At 52.5% G+C, this 21,764-nt stretch overlaps 1 protein-coding gene across 1 annotated transcript; it reads right to left on the bottom strand.

Moving 5' to 3' along the window:
- Positions 1-506: 506 nt before the first annotated feature.
- Positions 507-11,649, bottom strand: LOC138731670 (lamin-B2-like). The gene is made up of 6 exons (XM_069877754.1): positions 11,489-11,649; positions 8,515-8,806; positions 7,910-8,017; positions 6,426-6,545; positions 4,904-5,005; positions 507-3,084 (listed from the first exon to the last, which is right to left on the bottom strand). Exons 1-6 carry the CDS (start codon positions 11,647-11,649, stop codon positions 3,043-3,045), a joined length of 825 nt encoding a protein of 274 aa, XP_069733855.1. The 3' UTR covers positions 507-3,042.
- Positions 11,650-21,764: the final 10,115 nt, after the last annotated feature.

The raw sequence follows: 21,764 nt of genomic DNA, 5'->3' as shown, positions 1-21,764 counted from the left end.
TGAGCACCTCATCTACCCGCCTTGAAGTAAAGCAGGGATGGGGACTCCACCTCCCTGGGAGCCTCTGCCTGTGCCTGAGAACCCTTTCAGTGAAGACGTTTTTCCTGATGTCCAATCTAAACTTCCCTTGACACAACTCGAGGCCATGCCCTGTTGTCCTATCACCTGTCAGCTGGGAGAAGAGACAAACATCCACCTCACCACAACCTCCTCTCAGGTAGTTGTAGAGAGAAATGAGGTCTCCCCTCAGCCTCCTCCAGGCTCAACAACCCCAGCTCCCTCAGCTGTTCCTCCTAAGACTTGCTCTTGAGCCCCTGAAGTGTCTGTGAGCTCTGCCTCTGCGTACAGGTTAAAGGAAAACGTTCCTTTGCTCCTGAGGTGCTACACGACTTGTCTGATCTCCTTTAGGAGCGTGGATGGCTCATTGTCCACCCTCTACAGAAGTTCCCTGCTATGAAACATCACCTTGTGGCCTCTGCGTTGCTCAAACGAAAGAAGGAAACTAATAAAATGCAAAACATTTATTTGAGTGTGTTGTACAAAAAGTTTCCAGTCATAAAATGTATATTACAAATCATTGAAAAAGACAAGACATTTGGCATGCATATTCTAAAAAGAAAAAAAAACCACTTTGAAATGGTAAAGTCTAGATCATTATGTAGTTTTCTTAAGTTCCACGTGAAGGTTTTCATCATTTTTGTCTCTGTCATTCAATTTGAAACCTTTTTCACAATTCCTTATTTTAAAAACTTAAACCTTCAAGACGCGGCAGCAGCTGAGCAAGGGATTGGTGAAACCGAGCGGTGACCCCGAGCCAGAGCTACCGAAGTATCAATTGTTAAAACAACAACAACGAAAAAAATCACCATTCAAGTCACAAGGCATCACTGTTATGTCAAGAGTTCAACTGAGAAGGTACTAGTGTGCCCAAATGGAAAGCATTTTGGCTTAAATTTGTTTAAAAGAGCTTATTGCTTGTAAATTTTAGTGTAATGATGATCTGGGTAGCTGGAATACACAATAACATCCACCTTGCCAACACTGAATTGTCGCTTCATTAAAAGCTAACTAGAAAAATTGGACGTTCAATAAAACACGTTATTTTCCTGAAGTCCAAGTCAATTCACTGCTTGTGCTATCCTGAACGGAGTCTTTCCATATCAAGCATCCTTTTCACTCTCTAGACCTTAGCATTTCAAGAAAGGCATTACGTTTACAAATAATAATTGCATGTAAATATGGGTTTGTATAAAAAAAACCACTTTGAAGTTATTTTAAACTGGTTTAAAGCTAAGCATATTGAAGGGCAAATAAAAATTCTGTTTCCCAGGCCATTTTAAGTGAGAAAAGAAACTCTCCGATATAATTTGTCTTGGAATTCAGCTAAAACAATCTTTTGAAAAAATGCAATCATTATCTCACCTTCCACTCACTGGTTTACAACAAGGCTTTGTTTCCTGCTCGCACGGGATTTGGACCCAACAGTGGCAATGAAATCCAGTATCGCCTACGGATACACCTTTGTTAAGACTTTCAAAAGAAGAAACAGACAGAAGAGACAGAATGGTTTTAGAGGGAGGAAGGCAGAGAGAGAATAGTTTAAGGGTGAGGGAGAGAAGTGGCCATGAGAGACACAGGACACACAGCACGCGTGTTTTCACGCAGCGTCAAAGTCTGTCTGGTGCACACAAACACATTCTGGGGCGCACAGAGGGCTTCCACAAGCCTCTCCTAACCAACCCCTGCTCAGGTTGCAGTTAAAGGGCCTTTAGAGGGGGTGGGCATTAAGGAGAAGAAAGAAGGGACCAAAGGGACGCTGTCAGACACAAAAGGCATCAGACAAATGCAAATCACCTGCTGCTCCTACAGAGCATTTTTTATACAAAGCTTTATCCCCCCCTCACTGTTAGATTTTACCTCGAGCAGCTGAATGCCACAAAGCAAAGCCCGTCCTGCCCCACAGCCATTCCTTTTAACTCTTTTAAAAGCCATTAAACTATTTCTGTCCTATTTTGCAAATGCAGCTCCTTAGGATATCTGACAGCGTCCCTTTGAACAGAAGTGTGAACAAGCTGCATCTAGTACTGATTAAAATGTCAACATTTACACAGGATAACATTTAAAATCCCCAATATTTATCATCGCCGGAAGTAAAAATATTCTTAACATCTAAAATCATAATCATTCTGTTCAATGCTGAGCGTCAAAAGCATTAAGTCATGATGCTTAACATCATAAACGCTGTTTATCACCACTTACGCCCATGATTTAACAAGGTCTCACTTGTAAAAATGTCAAAATCCCTTGAAAATCAGGCAATTAAAGGCTGGGTGTGACAGTGCCGTACCTTAAGAGGGCGTGGAGAGCCCACCCTCCTCCACTTTTTACAGTCAGGATGTGCAGCCGAGGTGCTGAGAGACTCAGTTTTTACCACTAGGCCGACAAACCCTGGAGCAGGACAAGACGTCGCAGTCCTGGGCCAAGAACATCTGCGACGCCGCTTCCCTCTGTCACCTCTGCTGCGCAGCATTTGTAACAAAGCAGGCTCTGCTCTCCCTAAGCTGAGGACACCAGACACCACTATTTCTTAAAGTACGGCATGAAGGAAACACCCCTGTGCATCTCCTGCAGGTGAACATACTTTCTTCACTTTTTTTTTTCTTTTTTTGCGTTATCCTGGGTTTTTTTAACACAATTACTGATTTACCAAACACTCAGGAGTCTCATCCCATTTTAGCTAAATATTTTCTTTCTGCTGCAGGGTTGTACATAAGACTTTAAACTCTGTATGGGGAAAACTGTTGTATTCCAATATAGTGTTTCAAAAGAGAGGGAAAAGTAAAGCGATCTGTTAAAAATCCTGGCAGTTTTGTTCAGTAAAGGTTTTTTTTAATTTTTTTATAAAAAATGTACCAAGGAGTAAACTTCAAAGAAATCAGATGATGCATATAAAAATAGTTTTCAGTGGAGGGAAAAAAATAGCAAAAATAAAAGGAGATAAATGAAGAAAAATAGCAAATAATGGTTTCTTTTTTTCTTTCTTCACATCACTGAGCATCCTCTAGAGGTCGTTCTGGGATCGCCCTGAAATAAGACACACACAGCTGAGCTTGGTTCTTACACTGTAAGCCTGGTGCCCATCGCAGTGGTTCAAAGTGATTTTTTTTGTCATTTAGGGATATTCAGGGAAAACCACGACTAGCAAGAGAGTCCAGCAGAGGTCCCAGCTGCAGCCAGGACAAAGGCACTGCTGCTCTGGCTGTGGTGTTCCGCGCTGGAGTGAGTGGATACTCTCTTTTACACTACTTTTTACACTGATACAGAGGATAAATCAAATTCGTGGTGTCATTGCTTTAGAGCAGGAAGTTCCCTGCATTATCGCAAATCATGTTTCCATCTGAGAGAGATCTGGGCTGCACAGCCTCTTCTTTGGGTAAAATAAGGTTTCTGTTTCAGGTGCTTTATAGAATCATAGAATCTCTTGGTTGGAGAAGAGCTTTGAGATTGAGTCCAGCCGTCTCTAAATCCCTGAGCACCTCATCTGCCTGTCTTTAAAATCCCTCCAGGGATGGGGGCTCCACCACTGCCCTGGGAGCCTCTACCAGTGCCCAAGAACCCTTTCTGTGAAGTAACTTTCCCTGATGCCCAATCTGAACCTTCCCTATTGCTGTCACTTGGGAGAAGAGCCCAGCACCCCCCTCACCACAAACTCCTTTCAAGCAGCTGCAGAGAGTGATGAGGCAGCTGCCTTTTCTCCAGGATAAACACCCCCAGCTCCCTCAGCCACCTCTCATAACCCCTGTGCTCCAGCCCCTTCTCTAGACACACTCCAGCCCCTCAGTGTTCTTCTTGTACTGAGGGGCCCAAAACTGAACCCAGGATTCGAGGTGCGGCCTCACCAGTGCCGAACACAGGGGCACAATCGCTTCCCTGGACCTGCTGGCCAGACTGTTTCTGAAACAGGCCAAGGTGCCACTGGCCTTCTTGGCCACCTGGGCCGCTGCTGGCTCATGTTTAGCCACTGTAAACCAACAACTCTCTCTCTACACTATACATACTACAACTGCGCTACTCAGTTTCCGAAAGACTAAGAAAGCCTTCAGAACTCCACTTCAACCCTGCACAGCGTGAGTTCTGTGTAAGAAGAGCTCCTGATGGGCGCTGCTCAGGAGGACAGACCGCTTGAGCTTGGAATAAATGTACAATATTTTCTGATACCCTTGTATCAAGTGTCTTTATCCTTTTCACTCAGCTGACTGCTGGACAGTTACTCCACAGTACTTAACTAAGGGTTATGAGAACATGCAGGTGGCATTATTACAGAAAACAGGTTGATTTCAGATGCAGCAGGTAGATACTACCAGAAAATAAACCAATAAGCTGAAGCTTGCAGCAACCGCAGCATCCCACCCCCGCCAGCTCCCGGTTTTTAGGGGTTGTATTTTCCTATGGTCACCTTCTGCTTACAGCAAGAACAACACAAACTATTGTTTATAGAGAAACAAACACTGGCATGGGAGAAATGCTAAAACTGCTAAAACTAATTTACCAACCCTAAAACCAACTTGTGCCGTTGCAATGCTGCGATCTGCCATGGACTTCCACAGATGCCTGGCACCCTGACCTGACCGCAGCCACTGCTTGAGCCGATTCCTGATTCATCTTCAATTCATTCCTGATTCAAGCAGTCATTCCCACAAGAATCGTTCCCATGAAACTCTATCTGAGCATGGTAGCAACACTGCAGGGCTGCAAGCCATTCTGAGATCGCGCTCTGCAAGCAACCACTGGAAAAATGGACTAGGAAGCTCAGAGCTCGCAAATGCTGGTTTGCCCATGAATCTCGTGCCTCATTAATCCAACCAACGAGGCACAAATTAAACGTGGGGCTGCATCTTATTACCTGTTGGTTGAAAAGGTCATCTTCTCCAAACTCTGCTTCATCTTCTTCGTCTTCGTTCTCTCGCATCACTACTGATTTAGTGACGCTTCTCACTGCGACTTCCTACACAAAATGACAGACAGATAAGGAGATGGCCAGTAGTTTATATCTCTGTCTTTAGGTTTTGCTCTACTAAATATTACAACCCTACTAAATTTTGGAGGGTTTAAAGCAACTTGCCTGTGATTTAACACTACCTATGCAAGCAAATACTGGTAATATCCTGCAAACCACAACAACATTCTTATTTCTATCCACTAAAAGGCATGGAAATGTAATTTCCAATAAGTGCCAGGAATTTTTGATCATTACCTAGGGATGTGAGAGGAAGCAGCCATGCTACAGGTGGCTATTAATCAATTTTATATAAGCTCACAGCAGACCCAGCCAGGAGCCATTCTGAGGCACCACAGTGGCAGAAAGTGAAGTTTTGCAGTACGATTACATAGCATTAAGAATATTCCTAATTTCTACTCAATATTCAGTATCAATTCCATATATCAATTATCAGGATGATCTTCCAAACCAGGCACTGAAAGGAATTCTAAAAGGCCAGGAAGCTTTCTTTATTACTGAATTATTTTAAACACTTCTTAGTAGTAACAAATTCTTCTGTACGCTCGCACCCTTGAAATCAGGGGGGCAAACTTCTACTTGTTGAAGAAGTTGCCCAAAACACACCTTTCCAAGCAGAGATGCTAAGGGCAGCCCCAGTGGGAAGAGACACGGATCTCAAGCTGATTTGGATAGGATTTTAACCACTTCTATCGGAACAGAGAGCCAGTTGGCTTTCTATTGCTACAAACAACTCTGCCTCCTACCTCGTCCTGTGCTAGTTCCGGCACAAAGTGCTCCACAGAACTGCCAGCAAGGAAGGCAGCAGGAAAACTGACACAACTGTGTTCTGTTTCTCTTTCCTATTTCTATCAGTTCGCTGGGACAGCAGCACATTTATGGATAACAGCCACGATTCTGCCTTGCAGGAGGCCTCTGCAGGGATGGGGTTAAAAATCAGCTGTGGGCAGATGTAGGACAACACAGAGAACACAGGAACACGGGCCCAATGAAAACCTCTGATAGATTTCCAGCACCAAAAGGATGGCTGTCTGCCTACAGTAACCTCTACACCGCACCCCAGAATACTGCAGGTCTGATATAGTGCAGCTTTGAATTACCAGCAATACTTATTTTCTTTGTCTCTTCTGAAAACACGTACTTCTAAAATACAAAATATTAAACAAATTCTCTACTAGCAGAGTGTTTTTCTAAAATAGGGGAAAAAAATGTCAATGGATGTAAGCATGATGGTCACAGTATTCCAGTTTCCCCAAAATCTCAGCGATACATGCAGTGTTATGAACTGTCTTACTTGAGAAGGGGGATCTTAAACTGAAGATTTTGCCATCGCTGTGTGTCCCACCCCCAAAATACAGAGTTTGGGAGGTAACCCAGCCCTCAGCTCTGTTCGGTGCAAACAGCCTACCTCTCCTTCGGAGTTTACGAGGTATGTGCGGATATTTGCTCCAGTGCCCCAGCTGCCTTGATTCTTCCACACAAGAACAGAGGGGGGGCTGTGAGATACACCTGCATCTGCACCCCAAATCTAGGGAGAAAGACATTCTGTAATTAGCTATTTAGGCATGTTTTATTTTTAAATATACAGAAACCCCTAATTCTCCTGCTTCTCTCTACATACCAGTTTCGTTTCTGAATTCAAAGGGCATTTTTACCCCACCTTGACCTAAACCATTACTTGTGCAAGTAATGCAAAGAGTATATTTAGTAAGATATTATATCCCCAACATAAGGATATGGAACTGTTGCGATGAGTCCAGATGATCCGAGGGTTGCAGCACCTCTGCCATGAGGACAAGCGGAGAAGGTTGGGGTTGTTCAGCCTGGTGAAGAAAACACTCCAAGGAGACCTTAGAGCAGTTTCCAGTGCGGAAAGGGGCTCCAGGAAAGCTGGGGAGGGGCTTTTTACAAGGGCCTGGAGTGATAGGATGAAGGGGAACGGCTTTACATTGGAGAGGGGCAGATTTAGACTAGATATCCAGAAAAAGTTCTTCACAGTGAGGTGGGGAGGTCCTGGCCCATGTAAGTCGCGGCTGCCCCATCCCTGGAGGTGTTCAAGGCCAGGTTGGATGGGCCTTGGAGCAGCCTGATCCAGTGGGAGGTGTCCCTGCCCATGGCAGGGGGTGGAACTGGATGGGCTTTGAGGTCCCTTCCGACCTAAACCATTCCATGAGTGAGAGAAAGAGAAAATTCTCCAATATTTCAGTCATCAATTCTTTTCTGAATATACAAATTTCTGGTAGTGCTGTCTCAACGACTAGGCTGTAGGGAGCCAGGACATAAAATACAGCTTGTAGGATATCGGATTTAATCTTTGATGCGCCTCACCAATTGATACTTCAGTAGAAATAGCTGGAGCTAATCAAAAGAAAAGCATCTTTTCTTCTGAAAGAACATCTGCTGCAGACTGAAAATAACACAGGAAATTCTAGGAAAACAGCTGTTCCACTATGGCTGAGAATGTTCAAGTCTCAAACTGAACCAAAGCCTCCTACACTGAAGAGGAGTTGGACTCGATGACCCTTGTGGGTCCCTTTCGACTCAGGTTATCCTACGGTTCTATGACTAAACGCTCTGAAATGTTCCTGTTTCATTCAGAGGTTGATCAGGATCAGAGTTTCAAACCTGGGCAATGGTAGTTGAAAACAAACAGCCCTTGACCTGTCCCCTCTTTTTTCTCTGTGCATGAAATGGTTTCAAAGACTGAAGTGCTAAAGTAGAAATTTAATTTCTGTTCTGCATTTTTATAACTGAAACCCCCCTCCTGTAAAGCAAGATCCATGAACCAAGAAATTATAGATAGAATCAGGCTGTACGAATATCAGATATACAACAACCCAGCATCGACAGAATTTGCCAACACGTTGTTGGCGTGATGCGAGTGTGACTTACCGTTACAGTCTGCCCAGCTCTGAGGACATATTTCGGAGTAAATTTGTAAGCAATTTCTTCTCCATCTCCAAGTTGTCTCTTCAGTCTCCAGTTACCCAAGGACTGATCCTGATGGACACAGTCAAAAAGTTATTTAGGGTGAGCACAGCAGAGCAAACAGGCATCAGGGCCTTCTCTAGGTCTCTTTGTTGCTAAAACAATCCAAATATAAATTAAGCGACATGGTTGTTAGACACCTGCATTCTAACTTGAAAGTATTCTACACCCACTAACGGTCTGAAGTGTAAATACCATAAGGATTCAGCAAACTTTGAAGAGATACAGGTCTCCTGCAGAACAGTTCTGCTGGCAAGGCCGTTGACACAAGCAAGGTACCAGCACACACGTAGATGTCTGGGACACAAGCTATGTTCTCTTCCTCTGCAGCAAATGTTACACCCCTGCTGGCACACTGCACTGCTCTACTTTCAAATGGTCCTGTTCATTACTGCAGCACATTGCTCCTGCTCTCCAAGCGACTCCACCCACTCATGCTACACAGAGCCCTTGTAACCTTCCAATTCAGCTCCTCCTGCTGGTTCTCCAGCAATTCTACTGACATTCACCTTCTCCGAGTTGTTCTTCAGTTGAACGTATTTGCCCTCCAGGTCTGTCTCTTCTATGCTGATACTTCCTGTAGCCGGAGCTTGCTGGGACATCTGGAAGCTGCTGCTACTGCTGCTGCCGCTAACACTTGCAGTGCCAATTCCGCTTGTTCCACTGCCTGAAAGCTCCTCTGTTTCAAGACGTTTTCTCTTGCCCCGGGAAGAGCGAACAAGGGAAGTGCTGCTACTGCTGCTGCTGGAGGTAGCCCGAGAGACTGTGACACGGGAGGAGGGACTTGGAGAGAGCTTCAACCTAACACAAGCAAGCAAGCATTTTAATGAACTCAAAAGGGAACTACACACAAAGCAGTAACACTACAGGACTCTCTGTAACCACTGTCATACCCCCACGGCCAAAAGCAGTCTCACTGTGTGTCAGGACTGCACGGGACAGAAGTGGGGGGCTATCCTGGGAGATGGAACATGGAATGCGGTGCTAAGAGAGCACCACAGATCACTTAACCCTCCCCTCCAGTGTATCTGCCACTGAACACACCGAGACCATTACGAAAACCAAAATAACATAAACGTGGTGTTCAGATGAGAACACTTGCAAATCTCCTGTACAATACACTGTGGTGTGAAGCCAGTATGACTTCAGTGAAAGAAAATCTGACATCAAATGGTAAAAAAACAAGCATACGAAATGAAAATAACACCTGTTAGTCCCACAAAAAGAACGTGGAATCTGTACGCATCTTTCCTCTTCTCCCTCTAGGAGTTTTCGGTAAGCACTGATCTCCATGTCCAGTGCTAATTTAACATCCAGCAACTCCTGGTACTCCGTAAGCTGCTGCTGCATCTGGTCCCTCATTTCTGTCATTTCCATCTCCTTAATAGGCCACAGGACAGGGCTCTGAGCAACCCGCTCTGGAGGAAGGTGCCCTGCCCTCAGCAGGGGCTTTGGAGCTGGATGGGCCTCAAAATCCCCAGCTCTGCTTTCCAAGGAGGTGGGAGGACGGTGACCAGGGTGTCGCGGTCAGCGGTGGTTTGGGCGTGGGGCCGTGTCTGTGAGTCCTGCAGGGCCGTGTGTGTCCTGGCTCCCCCACCAAAGGGCTGCTGGACGTGGGGCAGAGGCCAGGGGAGTCCCCGTCCCCCCAGGATTGCCTGCCCGGCTGGGGGTGGCTGAGCCCTGGGGGCGGCTCTGTGCCCTTCGGGGCTTGGGGGATGCGATGTGGGGCTGGGCGAGGCTTTTGCCCCTCTGGTGAGCTGTGTCCTGGTGCCCCTGCACTCCCTGCCCACCCCATGAAGACACGGAATACGTCTGGAAAATGTCTTTTTATGAAAACATGAGAACAAATTTACTCATATAGCCCCTATAGGATCCATTCAGACACCCCACAGGGCTCCCAGGACCCTTACGTAACTCACAGAGCCCCTTCAGGGACCACATAGTCCCTATAGGACCCATTCAGATGTCCCACAGGGCACCTAGGACCCCTATACAACCCACAGAGTCCCTACAGAACCCCCATGGGGTCCATGTAGTCCCTATAGGAGCCCTACAGGCCCCCTATAAGACCCCTGAAGATACCCACCACAGGACCCATAGAAACTCCATAGGACCCCACCCGACCTCCTATCGGGTTCCTATAGGACCCATAGAGCTCTCCTAAACCCCCTTTATGACACATACAGCCTCTACAGACCCTCTATAGGATCCCCTACAGACCCCGCATAAGACATACAGGGCCACTATAGGGTTCCTACAGACCCCTATAGCCCTAGAGGACACACAGAGCCTCTACAGTCCCCATATATGGTACCTATAGTCCCTATAAGACCCCTATAGAGCTCCCACTGACCCCGTGTAGAATCATAGAATCACCAGGTTGAAAAGACCCACAGGATCATCGAGTCCAACCGTTCCTATCAATCACTAAACCATGTCCCTCAGCACCTCATCCACCCGTCCTTTAAACCCCTCCAGGGATGGGGACTCAACCACCTCCCTGTTCCAGTGCCCAATGACCCTTTCCATGAAAAATTTTTTCCTAATGTCCAGCCTAAACCTCCCCTGGTGGAGCTTGAGGCCATTCCCTCTCATCCTGTCCCCTGTCCCTTGGGAGAAGAGCCCAGCTCCCTCCTCTCCACAACCTCCTTTCAGGGAGTTATAGAGAGCAATGAGGTCTCCCCTCAGCCTCCTCGTCTCCAGGCTAAACACCCCCAGCTCTCTCAGCCGCTCCTCTTGTTCTCCAGCCCCCTCACCAGCTTCGTTGCTCTTCTCTGGACTCACTCCAGAGCCTCAACATCCTTCTTGTGGCAAAGGGCTCAGAACTGAACACAGGACTCGAGGTGGGAGGCTGCCGCCGCTGACTCCCAGGAGGACGCGTGTCTCGTTGGCCTTCACCCTCATCCTCACCCATAAGCGCTCGACCTCAGCATCGCAGCCATCGAGCTGTGTCCAACCAAACCCCTCCCCAACACACACAGCCCCCCCGCCTCCCCTCCCCTGCCCACCCCATGCAGACACAGAACGGGTCTAGAACAGGGTCTGGAGAAACAACGGCTTTTAATGAAATAACAAGAACAAAACAGCTTCTGAAAGTACTTCAAGTACTCCCTCCTCAACACCCACCCACCACCCACCCTCCCCAAACAACCACAACTCCCCAAACAACAAGAACCCCCCCAAACAACAACAACTTTATAAACAACAACACTTGAAAAAACAGCAATACTCTAAACTACAGGAACATGTTAAAGAACAACACCCAAAAAACAACAACATTATATACAAATACCCTCTCCCACCCCCCAGAGAAGCAGATGCCTGCCCCAGCTCCAATCCCCCTCCCTCCCCAGCTCCGCCTGCCAGAGCCCTGCGCTGCTCCTGACATCCCGGTGGCAGGGGATGTTGTGGCCCCAGACGCTGCCCTCGTCCATGGGGACACCAGAGCCCAGAGAGATGGAATTTTCTGGGTTGGTGTCCTACTCCATGGCCACAGCAGTGGCGACGCTGATGTCCAGGACGGTGACATCTTCCATGTGGACGTCTGTGCCCACGGAGATGTCCAAGAGTGGGGTGTCATCTCCCTCCATCTGGACATCGGTGGTGACGGAGATGTCCAAGATGGAGGGAGGATCCACCTCCATGGGCACAGACGTGTCCTGGGCACCGCCACTGCCCCTGGGTGCCCCCAAGGCCTTGGCCTGGCGGTACCAGGGCCCCCGGAGCAGCGGTTGCCCATGGGGGGCCCCTGGGTTTGCCGCGGCCTGGGGGAGCAGCTAGGGGGTGGCCCAGAGGGCAGCGCCTGGGGGAGCAGCGAGGCGGTGGCCCATGGCGATGGTGTCTGGGCTGGTCAGGGCTCTGGTCCTCTTCTCCTGGGGAAGGCGGAGGATTGCAGGGCGCAGGCGGCAGCCGGCTTCTGATCTGGAGGGGAGAGAGAGAGCGGTGCTGGGCTGGGGGCTGCGGGGAGTCTGGTGGGGCCCCCGGCGAGCTGCGCCCCAGCCCGGCCGTGCCCCTGCTGTGCTGCGGGGCAGTGGGGAGCCTGCGGCAGGGAGCATCCCTGGGGCGGGAGTGCCGAGGGGCCAGGGCAGCCGGGGATGCCGTACCTGCTGGGGGTGCCCAGGGGTCCTGCGGTGCCCCCCGTGCCGGGGGTGCCCAGGGGGCCGGGAAAGGTGCCTCTTCTGCCCATGTGTTGAGGGCCTTGGCTGATCCTGAAAGAGCCATGAGCGAGCGCTGGCGCTGCCACCCCGATCTGGGGCAGGAGGGCACGCAAGGGGGCTGAGGAGGAGGAGGGAGAGGGGCAGGGGAGGAAGGGCTGTGCATTTGCCCCAGGGTGTCCCTGGGTGTGGGGTCGGGGTCAGTCCTTGCCTCACACGGAGAATGTAGAAGGGCACAGGAACAGGTCCAGGCACGATGGACAGTCTCGTTCTGCCCTGGGACCACAACGTGGGTGCCCAGGGCTGGCAGGACGGGGATCGGCTGTGCTCTGCTGCTTCGCCGAGCCCCGACTGTTTTGGCAGTTGCTGCACTGGCCGTTTCAGTTTGAGCTTCGCCCAGGACCAATGTTGGGGCTCCCAGGGTTCTGCACCCAACGACAGCTCTGGTCGGTGACCAATGGTTCCCACCAGAGTTCCGAGTCCCCCTCAGGGCACCATGGAAACCCCTATGGAGTGGTGTCCCAGTATGGAACCACTGGGACCAGTATGGTTTAATCTCTTCCCCAGTGACAGACAGCGGGGCCTGTAGTGACAGGAAAAGGGGCGACGTTTTTCAGCTGAAAGAGGGGAGATTCAGATGAGCTCTGAGGAAGAATTCCTTTCTGCTGAGGGTGGGGAGACTCTGGCCCAGGTTGCCCAGAGCGGTGGCAGAAGCCCCATCCCTGGAGGGGTCCAAGGCCAGGTCGGACGGGGCTTTGAGTATCTTGATCCAGCGAGAGAGGCCTCTTGGTGCTCTTGAGGTGAAGTGGGAACTGGGCCAGGTTGGGGTTGGAGACTGCTTTGAACGCCGTCCACGAGGTGAGCTGGGAGCCTGATGGAATTGTTGCTCTTTCCTCCCAGAGGCCTCAGCCACGTCTGTGCCCGCGGGCTCTGCGCCTTCGAGGAGTCAAGGCCGCACGTGGATCGTGATCATTGCAGGCGAGACTGGGAGCGCTGCTCGTGGGGTCAGTCCTGGCTGGGGCTATAAATTGAGGGTCCTGCTGGAGTTCATTACAGAGCTGGGTCAGAGGCCGATTTTGCCGGGCTGGGGGAGGCCTTAGCCCACAGCTCATTCTTTCCTCTGCCTTGGACGCCCTGTGCCCTTGGAAAGGCCATTCTGTGCAACCTGGCACTAACTCTCTCCTGCCTGTGTCCCTTGTCCATGAGGGAAGCTGCTGATCTCTCGCTGTTTGCTGATGCTGGTGAGTGGCAGCGCCCGGTCCTGGTGTCCAGAGCCGGCGCACTGAGTGGATCTCTGCTTGTTTGCTCTCCTCTCCAGCGCTCCTGAGCGTCCTGGGAGCTGTGGGTTCTGTTGCCGTGTGGGGCCTCCCCAAAGCAAAAGCAGATCTGACATCTTGAGCCTTGAGAATGGATCCAGGGAGCAGGTGATGCCTGACAAGAGACACACAGGCTCATTTCCCTCCAGGGTGAGTTTCTCGCACCCCATGCACACTGTGTGCAAAAGGGAGAAATCCCTCTTGCCCCACAGCTCTGGCCTCCAGAGCTTTCCCCTCTGGGAACAGCTTTTCCCAGCGGTTCTGCTGCTGGTCAGCCCCGGGGTTGGGGTTTCGGTCTGCCCTGGAGCAGCAGATCTCTCCCCTTCCCTTCCTCCCTCCCAGGTGGGTGTCAGGGCTCTTGCTGGGTGCAGCGCCAGTTGCTCAGCCCAGTCTGAGAAGCTGCTGCCTTCTGTTGGTCGTGCTGTGCTGCTCTCTGTCCTTCCTCTGCAGCCGAGGACACTGAGCACCCCGAGATGCTCATCTCCTGCTGGGGGTTGTTTTCCTCTGCTTTGCTCCCACTGGGCTCAGACCTTGGGTTACCCAAAGGACTGTCCGTGACCGGGTGTTTTCCTGTTCTTGTAACAGGGATCTTCGCCATGAGGTGACACGATGGGACTGGCGTGGGCTCCCTCCTGCTCACCACAGAGGCGACTGAACGGGAGATGAGCTCCCAGATCTGGGTCGTTACGCTGGAATAACAGGAAGATGGTAGAGCTATGGAGTCATAGAATCATTAAGAGTGGAAAAGACCTGCAAGATCATCAAGTCCATTCATCAGCACACACCACCGAAGCTACTGATGCTCCCCTTGGAGACAGGTCTTGGGCTGTGGGACTCCTTGGGCAGTGGCAGGAGCACAGGGCCACCCCTTGAAAAGGCGGTAGCAGTTTCTCCATGGTTCTTGCCTCCAGGGGGTTTTAATGCTGTTTCTTCACCTCTGTTGCCTTGGACACAAAAGTTTTATTCCCCTGGAAATGGCAGGGGCTGGCTGCTGTTCACCTGTTTGCTTCCACTTCCAGCCAAGAGACCTTGTCCACCTGCCCCGTTCTTCCCCCTGGACTTTTCCAGGGAACAGGGACTTTCTTCTCCCTTAGAGCAGGCGCTGGCTGGCTCCGCTCACACCTGACGACTGCTCCATGTTTGAGCTGGTGCTGTGATGCTGCTGAGCCCAGGGGACAGGCTGAGCCCCTGGTGGCTGAGCCCTGGGGGCGGCTCTGTGCCCTTCGGGGTTTGGGGGATGCGATGTGGGGCTGGGCGAGGCTTTTGTCCCTCTGGTGAGGTGTGTCCTGGTGCCCCTGCACTCCCTGCCCACCCCATGCAGACACAGAAAGGATCTGGAAAATGTATTTAATGAAAACTTAAGAACAAAACACTTGCTGAAAGTACTCCCTCCTCAACACTCAAGCCCAACCCCAAACAAATACCGCCACCACAAATCCACTGGGTCCCGGCCCCAGCCCCAGTCTGGGAGGCTGCCCTCATCCACGGGGACATCAGTGCCCAGAGGGACGTTAATGTCTGGGAGCGTGTCCTATTCTGTGGGCACATCAGTGTCCACAGAGTTGTCCAGGGCTGCAAGGGGGTCTTCTTGCATCGGGACATCCGTGGTGACTGAGATGTCCCCGGCTGGGATTGTGTCACCTCCATGGGCACAGCCGTGTTGGGAGGGGCTGCCTCTGTCCCTGGCAAATGGATGGGAAAGGCTGGGAGGCTGTTGTCCTGGGGCTGACGGAGATGTCAACAGCTTGCAGGGCATCCTCTTCCATGTGGCCACTGTGCTGATGGAGGTGTCCCAGGCTGGCAGGGTGTCCACTTCCAAGGGGACAGTGATGCTCAGATAGATGTCCCAGGCTGGGAGGGCATCATCTTTCATGGGGATATGGGCACTGACAGTGATCATTGTATCAAAAACACTAGGCTGGAAAGGACCGACTGAATCATCAAGTCCAACCATTCCTATCAATCACTAAACCATGTCCCTCAGCGCCTCATCCACCCATCTTTTAAACACCTCCAGGGAAGGTGACTCAACCACCTCCCTGGGCTGCTTGTTCAAGTGCCTAAAGACCCTTCCTGTGAAATATTTTCTGCTGAAGTCCAGCCTGAACCCCCCCTGGCAGAGCTTGAGGACATTCCCCGTTGTTCTGTCCCCTGTCACTTGGGAGAAGAGCCCAGCTCCCTCCTCCCCACAACCTCCTCTCAGGTAGTTGTAGAGAGCAATAAGGTCTCCCCTCAGCCTCCTCTTCTGCAGGCTAAACAACCCCGGGACTCCCATCCAAGGCTGCCCCAGAAAGCAGGTCCTTGTGGGACAGACCCTGAAAGCTGTCCAGCTCAGGCAGCTGTAACGCCAGCACCACAGCTCCTTGGCTCCCCCAGCAGAGGTGGCAGCCCAGGACCTGCAGGCCCCACCAGCAGGTAGAGCTCCCCTGTCTGCTCTGGCCCCCAGCACCTTCCACACCTGCAGCGTCCCCACCAGCCCTGTCCCCAAGCAGCGATGGCACAGGGGGCAGCGAGCTGGGCCAAGTGTCCCTGCCCTCGCCCGCGTGACGTGTGCCCAGGAAATCCCAGGGCCAGAGAATCCCAGTTCCTCGGGGTCATCTCTCCCGTGTCACCTCCTGGAAGCCAGTCCCCTCCCCGATTTGCAACCCCCCTCCGTCCAGCAACGGAGCTCACCCTGCAGGGAAGGCCCCACCACAAACTCTCCACGTGCCTGGTGCAGAGCTGGAGGTCGTGGGTGATGGGGACGAGCACGGTGGGTACCTCTGGAGGTTCCCCCAGCCTAGCATGACTCCCTCTCACCCCCACAGGGCCGCAGGTCGCTCCAGCTGGCTGCTCTTTGGACGCCCATCTCCAGAGCAGCCAGCAGCCCATCACCATCCCAACTCCAGTGATAACATCTCTTGGAGGGCCCGGGATGGCTCCACGGTGCACGGTCCTCTTGGTTCCCTGGGGCAGTAAGACCACCCTGACCATCCCAGCCCCAGGGACATGCTCCTGCCAAGACCCCAAACTCCTGACATACACCAAGGCGAAGCCACAGAAGAAGAACAAGATGAAGATGGTGGTGGCCCAGGCCCCACCAGCGGCATCTGTAGTCTCCAGCCATACCCAGAAGAACATCGGAGAGCAGCCCCAGGCCATCAACACTAGCAGTGCAGCCAGCTCCAGCGCAGAGGCCTCTTTGGAGAAAGGCATCTCCCCAGGCAGCGATGTCACCTCCAGCCCCTCTCAACTGCCTGAGGAGGTGCCCCTGAAGAGGCCCTGAAATACTTTGATTGTTTTGTGGAGGAGGTGGGGGACGTGGCCAGCAGCAGCCCCACCGAAGAACAACCTGGGGGCACTGCTGTCGCCTTCCCCCCGTGCCTCTTCTCCTCCCTGGCACTGCCTGAGGAGCTGCTCTCCCCAGACTACAGCATCCCAGAGACTGCAGATGCCATCCTGGGCCTGGAGGAGTTCGCCAGGAGTTTGGGGCCCCAAGACCCATGGCAGGACGTTGAGATGGACTTTGTGCCGTCCCAGTGTCCCGCGCTTGAGCGGCGGGGGGCAAAGAGAGAGAAGAGCCCCTCGCCATCACCACCCAGCAAGCGCAGGGCACTGGGAGAGGGGGAAGGGGTGGAAGGGTGGGATGGAGAAGGGGAGCAGGGTTGGGGAGACTGGGGAGAGAGCTTGGAAGGAAGAGGGTGGTTTAATTAGCTTGGGGGGAGTTTCAAGGCACTTTGCGGGGACTTTTGGTTTTGATTTTTTTTTTTGTCATTGTTTTCGCTATTAAAAGTTGTTTCTCAACAACTGCTCCCTGTCTGTGTGGGAGAGGGAGGGGACACATGGAAACAGTGCCCAAGAAGTGCAAAACCAAACCCCACGGAGCCCCAAATCCCACCCCACAAGCTGAAGGGAACGCAGCCTCCCCAGGGCCGAGCCCCATCCCCAGCAGAGCAAGCAGGGGCAGGAGGGGGTTCCCCTGTCCCCGGGGAAGCAGCCCCGGACTAGCAAAAGCCCCAAGGAACATCCCAGTGATGGTCCTTGAGCTCCCTCACCCACCTTGCAAACAGCACACCCACCCCAGAGAGCCCTCAACTCTCAAGTTATCTGCAAAGGCTTTTATTAACTGCAAAATCATTAAAAAGTGGCTAAAGCCCCAGCTCAGGGCTGCCACGGGCCCGGCTGTGCCACAGCCGAGGCATCTCGGGTTCATTCCACAAGCGAACCTCTCAGCAGTACAGCACACACCGAGCGCTGCATCCCCACCTTCATGGCCTTCTCCCACCTCAGAAGGTTCAGACATCCCTCCGTCGGGCACTGGCTGTGGCCCAGGCCTGGACTTTGGCTCAGAGGCCGACAAGGAAGGGCAGATCGAGGGTATCGGGGATGCGCAGCTCATCCAGGTGCAGGGGGGAGGCAGCGAAGGGCAGGTGCACAGGGAAGAGGAGGCTGGTGTCCACCAGGAGCTGCCTGGGTCTCTCTCCATACTGGTCCTGCACTTGCTTCTGCAGGGGAAGAGAGCACTTGCATCCAAGGCTGCCCCAGAAAGGAGGTCCTAGTGGGACAGATCATGAAAACTGTCCAGCTCAGGCAGCTGCAATGAGGGCTCCACAGCTCCTTGGCTTCCACAGCAGAGGTGGCAGCCCATGACCCGCATCCCTGCCCTCGCCCACGTGACGCGTGCCCAGGAAATCCCAGGGCCAGAGAATCCCAGTTCCTCGGGGTCATCTCTCCCGTGTCACCTCCTGGAAGCCAATCCACTCCCCGATTTGCAACCCCACTGCCTCCAGCAACGGAGCTCACCCTGCAGGGAAGGCCCCACCACAAACTCCCCACGTGCCTGGTGCAGAGCTGGAGGACGTGGGTGATGGGGATGAGCACGGTGGGTACCTCTGGAGGTTCCCCCAGCCTAGCATGACTCCCTCTCACCCCCACAGGGCCGCAGGTCGCTCCAGCTGGCTGCTCTTTGGACGCCCATCTCCAGAGCAGCCAGCAGCCCATCACCATCCCACCTCCAGTGACAACATCTCGGAAGATGACGAGGAAGATGACGAAGACGACGATGACGAAGACGACGATGACAAAGACGACGATGATTATGATGGCATGTCTGAAGATGACGATGACATCGATGATGATGACATCGATGATGACGAAGACGGTGGTGGCCCAGGCCCCACCAGCAGCATCTGTAGTCTCCAGCTGTGGCCAGAAGAACATCAAAGAGCAGCTCCAGGCCATCAACCCCAGCAGTGCAGCCAGCTCCAGCGCAGAGGCCTCTTTGGAGAATGGCATCTCCCCAGGCAGCGATGTCACCTCCAGCCCCCCTCAGCTGCCTGAGGAGGTGCCCCTCGAAGAGGCCCTGACGTATTTCGACTGTTTTGTGGAGGAGGTGGAGGAGATCAAGACCGTGGCCAGCAGCAGCCCCACCGAAGAACAACCTGGGGGCACTGCTGTCGCCTTCCCCCCGTGCCCCTTCTCCTCCCTGGCACTGCCTGAGGAGCTGCTCTCCCCAGACTACAGCGTCCCAGAGACTGCAGATGCCATCCTGGGCCTGGAGGAATTTGTCAGGAGTTTGGGGCCCCAAGACCCATGGCAGGAGGCCGAGGTGGTCTTTCTGCCACCCCAGCGTCCTGCACTTAGGCGGCGGGGGGCAAAGAGAGAGAAGAGCCCCTCGCCATCACCACCCAGCAAGCGCAGGGCACTGGGAGAGGGGGAAGGGGTGGAAGCGTGGGATTACAGAAAGGGCAGGGGTGAGATGGAGAAGGGGAGTAGGGCTGGGGAGGACAGCAGGTTGAGTTTTGAGGGAGGGGAGGTTCAAGTAGCTTTGATAGGACTGTTTCTCTTTGTTTTTCCCATTAAAACTTGTTTCTCCACAACTGCTCCCTGTCTGTGTGGGAGAGGGAGGGGGCACAGGGGGCACATGAAAACAGCGCCCAAGAAGGGCAAAAGCAAACCCCATGGAGCCCCAAATCCAAGCCCACAAGCCCCAAAGGGAACAGAGCCCTCCCAGAGCCAAGCCCCATCCCCAGCAGAGCAGGTGGGGGCAGGAGAGGGCTCCCCTTTCCCTGGGGAAGCAGCCCTGTCCAGCTGAAGCACCTGCAGAGTGTGATAATCTCCCCTCAGTCTCCTCGTGTCCAGGCTGAGGAGACCAAGTAACTGCAGTCACTCCCCATACCACCTCCCCTCTAAACCCTTTGAGGCTGTAACGAGTGTTCCAAACTCAAGGGGAAGCCGTGGCAGTTAGCGAGGACGGGCAGAGCTCAGCGGGCGCCATCTCTGCCAAGGGCAGAGAGCTGGCAACCCCCGGGGCCTTCGTGCTCCGCTCTCACACCCTTTCCCAGGGGCTGGTGGGAAGCTCGCCCGAGGCTCAGCCTCGTAAAGCCTCCGAGCCAGTGCCCCAAGAAGGGATTAGATGCCGAAGCCTGTGACCTCAGCTGAGTACGAGTCAAAAGCACTCTGACTTCAGCCTTATTGCCCCACAACAACATCAGTGAAATCATTTCATTAGCCTCCAGGGCCTCATTTCCTTCCTTCCCTCAGCCAAGATGAAGCTTAGAATAGTATTTTGCATTCCTCATTATTTCTCTCTAAAACTAATTAAGACTCATTCACCCAAAAGCTCTTCTCACAGCAGTCTGGCTTCATCATGCAACCTGCCCACCCTTGGCAATGGCAAAAGCACCCAACGGGGCTCCCAGCTCCTCCCAAAGATGCTTCTGATGGAGCATCTGGAGAGAAGCGCAGTACAGCAGCAGAAAAATGAAAATAAAGCCCCGTGTGCAGTCTTACCTCCGCCCCATGCGCACACACACCTCTTGCATGCCCATGAGCAAACTCATACTGCAGCAATTCCCTGATGGCACAAGCACTCTTGCTCTCTCAGCTTCTAGTAACCCCTAAGGGCAAAACCCACAAGTTGCTTTCTACCACCTCTTGGTATCTGTGCTACAAAGCGGGTCTAAAACCGCTCCAGTCTGCTTTTCAGTGCTTATGTGAATAAAGGCAATTTGTTTTTCCTCATAAAGAGGCCTAGTAAAGCCCTTGGATTCAGCGCCGAGTGGGGACAGCAAAGACCATGAAGAAGAGGTCTCCACGTTTGAGCTTCACAGCTATTTCTCACCCTCTCGGTGGCCACAGCCAAGAGTGAATCCTCCCAGACAAGGCAGCCTTGTCTCTGGGCTCCTCCATCCATCCTGTCCCCAGCCCATGGCAGGAGGGAGGCACGATGGCCTGTAATGAGGAGCATCGGCCAGTTCTCAGGGGCACTCACTGCGGGGAAGACAAAGCCAACCCATGCCTCACCTGGGATGAGCTTCAAAACGTCTCCCAAGGGTATTATGGAAAATCCTGTGGCCGGAGCACATGCAGAATTCTGCTCACAGAACAGCTCCGAGGCAGAATTACAGCAGGAGATGGCTCATCCCTTCAGTTTGGGCCGAGCACCCAGCAACCAGGCCCAAAGTTACTGCTCCAAAGCCCTCAAACACACCAAAACGCCGCAAAGTGCCCTGCAGGGAGCTGCCCCTTCTCCAGCAGGCAGCAAGGAAGAGGCAGAGGAGCCAGACCCGCTCCCCAAAGCCAGCGAACCCCGCACAAAGGGCAAAACCCAAAACCCAGAGGGGCTTTCCTGTTCCTGCCCAAGAGCAAGGCCTGGGTCGATACCAAAAAGACCAACACATAAACTCTCTAAGACTCATTTGGAGTTTCAGAAAGCAAGCAGCCTTTGTAGCAGCACTAGATGCTTGGAGGAATAATTCCATCAGAGATGATTCAAGACGACACATCTGCTCAGCACAGATCATTCTTAACACAAGACAATGGCAGGCGAGAAACATCTTTCACTGGGAAAACACTGAGAAGGACAAAGTCTTTGGGGCAAAGACAATATTTTTATTTTACAATTCAGCACTGAACTGGATGCCCTTCTACAAAAGGTGTAACACCTTGCAGCAGCAGTGGGTATATTTACTAGTTTTAAACAAAGAACCCTGTAAATCCTCCAAGAATGTTGTGCTGTGGGCTTTTTTGAGTTACCCAACCACGTCTGGAGACTTCCTTCAGGTTCTTTCCTGACCTAAACCAGGTCTCTGTTCAAAGACAACCGAACACACCAACACACCCCAACCCGCCCGCCCGCCGCGCTAAGGGACCCGCCCCCCACTCGGCCTTTTATACCGCCCGCCGTCTCGCGCAGCGTCACGTGGTCCCACCCAGCCCGCCGCGGTGCCCGTCCCCGTGTCACGTGACGGCACGGCCTCCCCTACCACGTGGTCCTGCGCTGCGTCACGTGGTCCCGTCGTACGTCAT

Source organism: Phaenicophaeus curvirostris, chromosome 28 (assembly GCF_032191515.1).
Source record: "Phaenicophaeus curvirostris isolate KB17595 chromosome 28, BPBGC_Pcur_1.0, whole genome shotgun sequence".
Lineage (NCBI taxonomy): Eukaryota > Metazoa > Chordata > Aves > Cuculiformes > Cuculidae > Phaenicophaeus > Phaenicophaeus curvirostris.
Note: the sequence above shows the minus strand (reverse complement) of the source record. Positions and strands in the feature narration are given on the sequence as shown.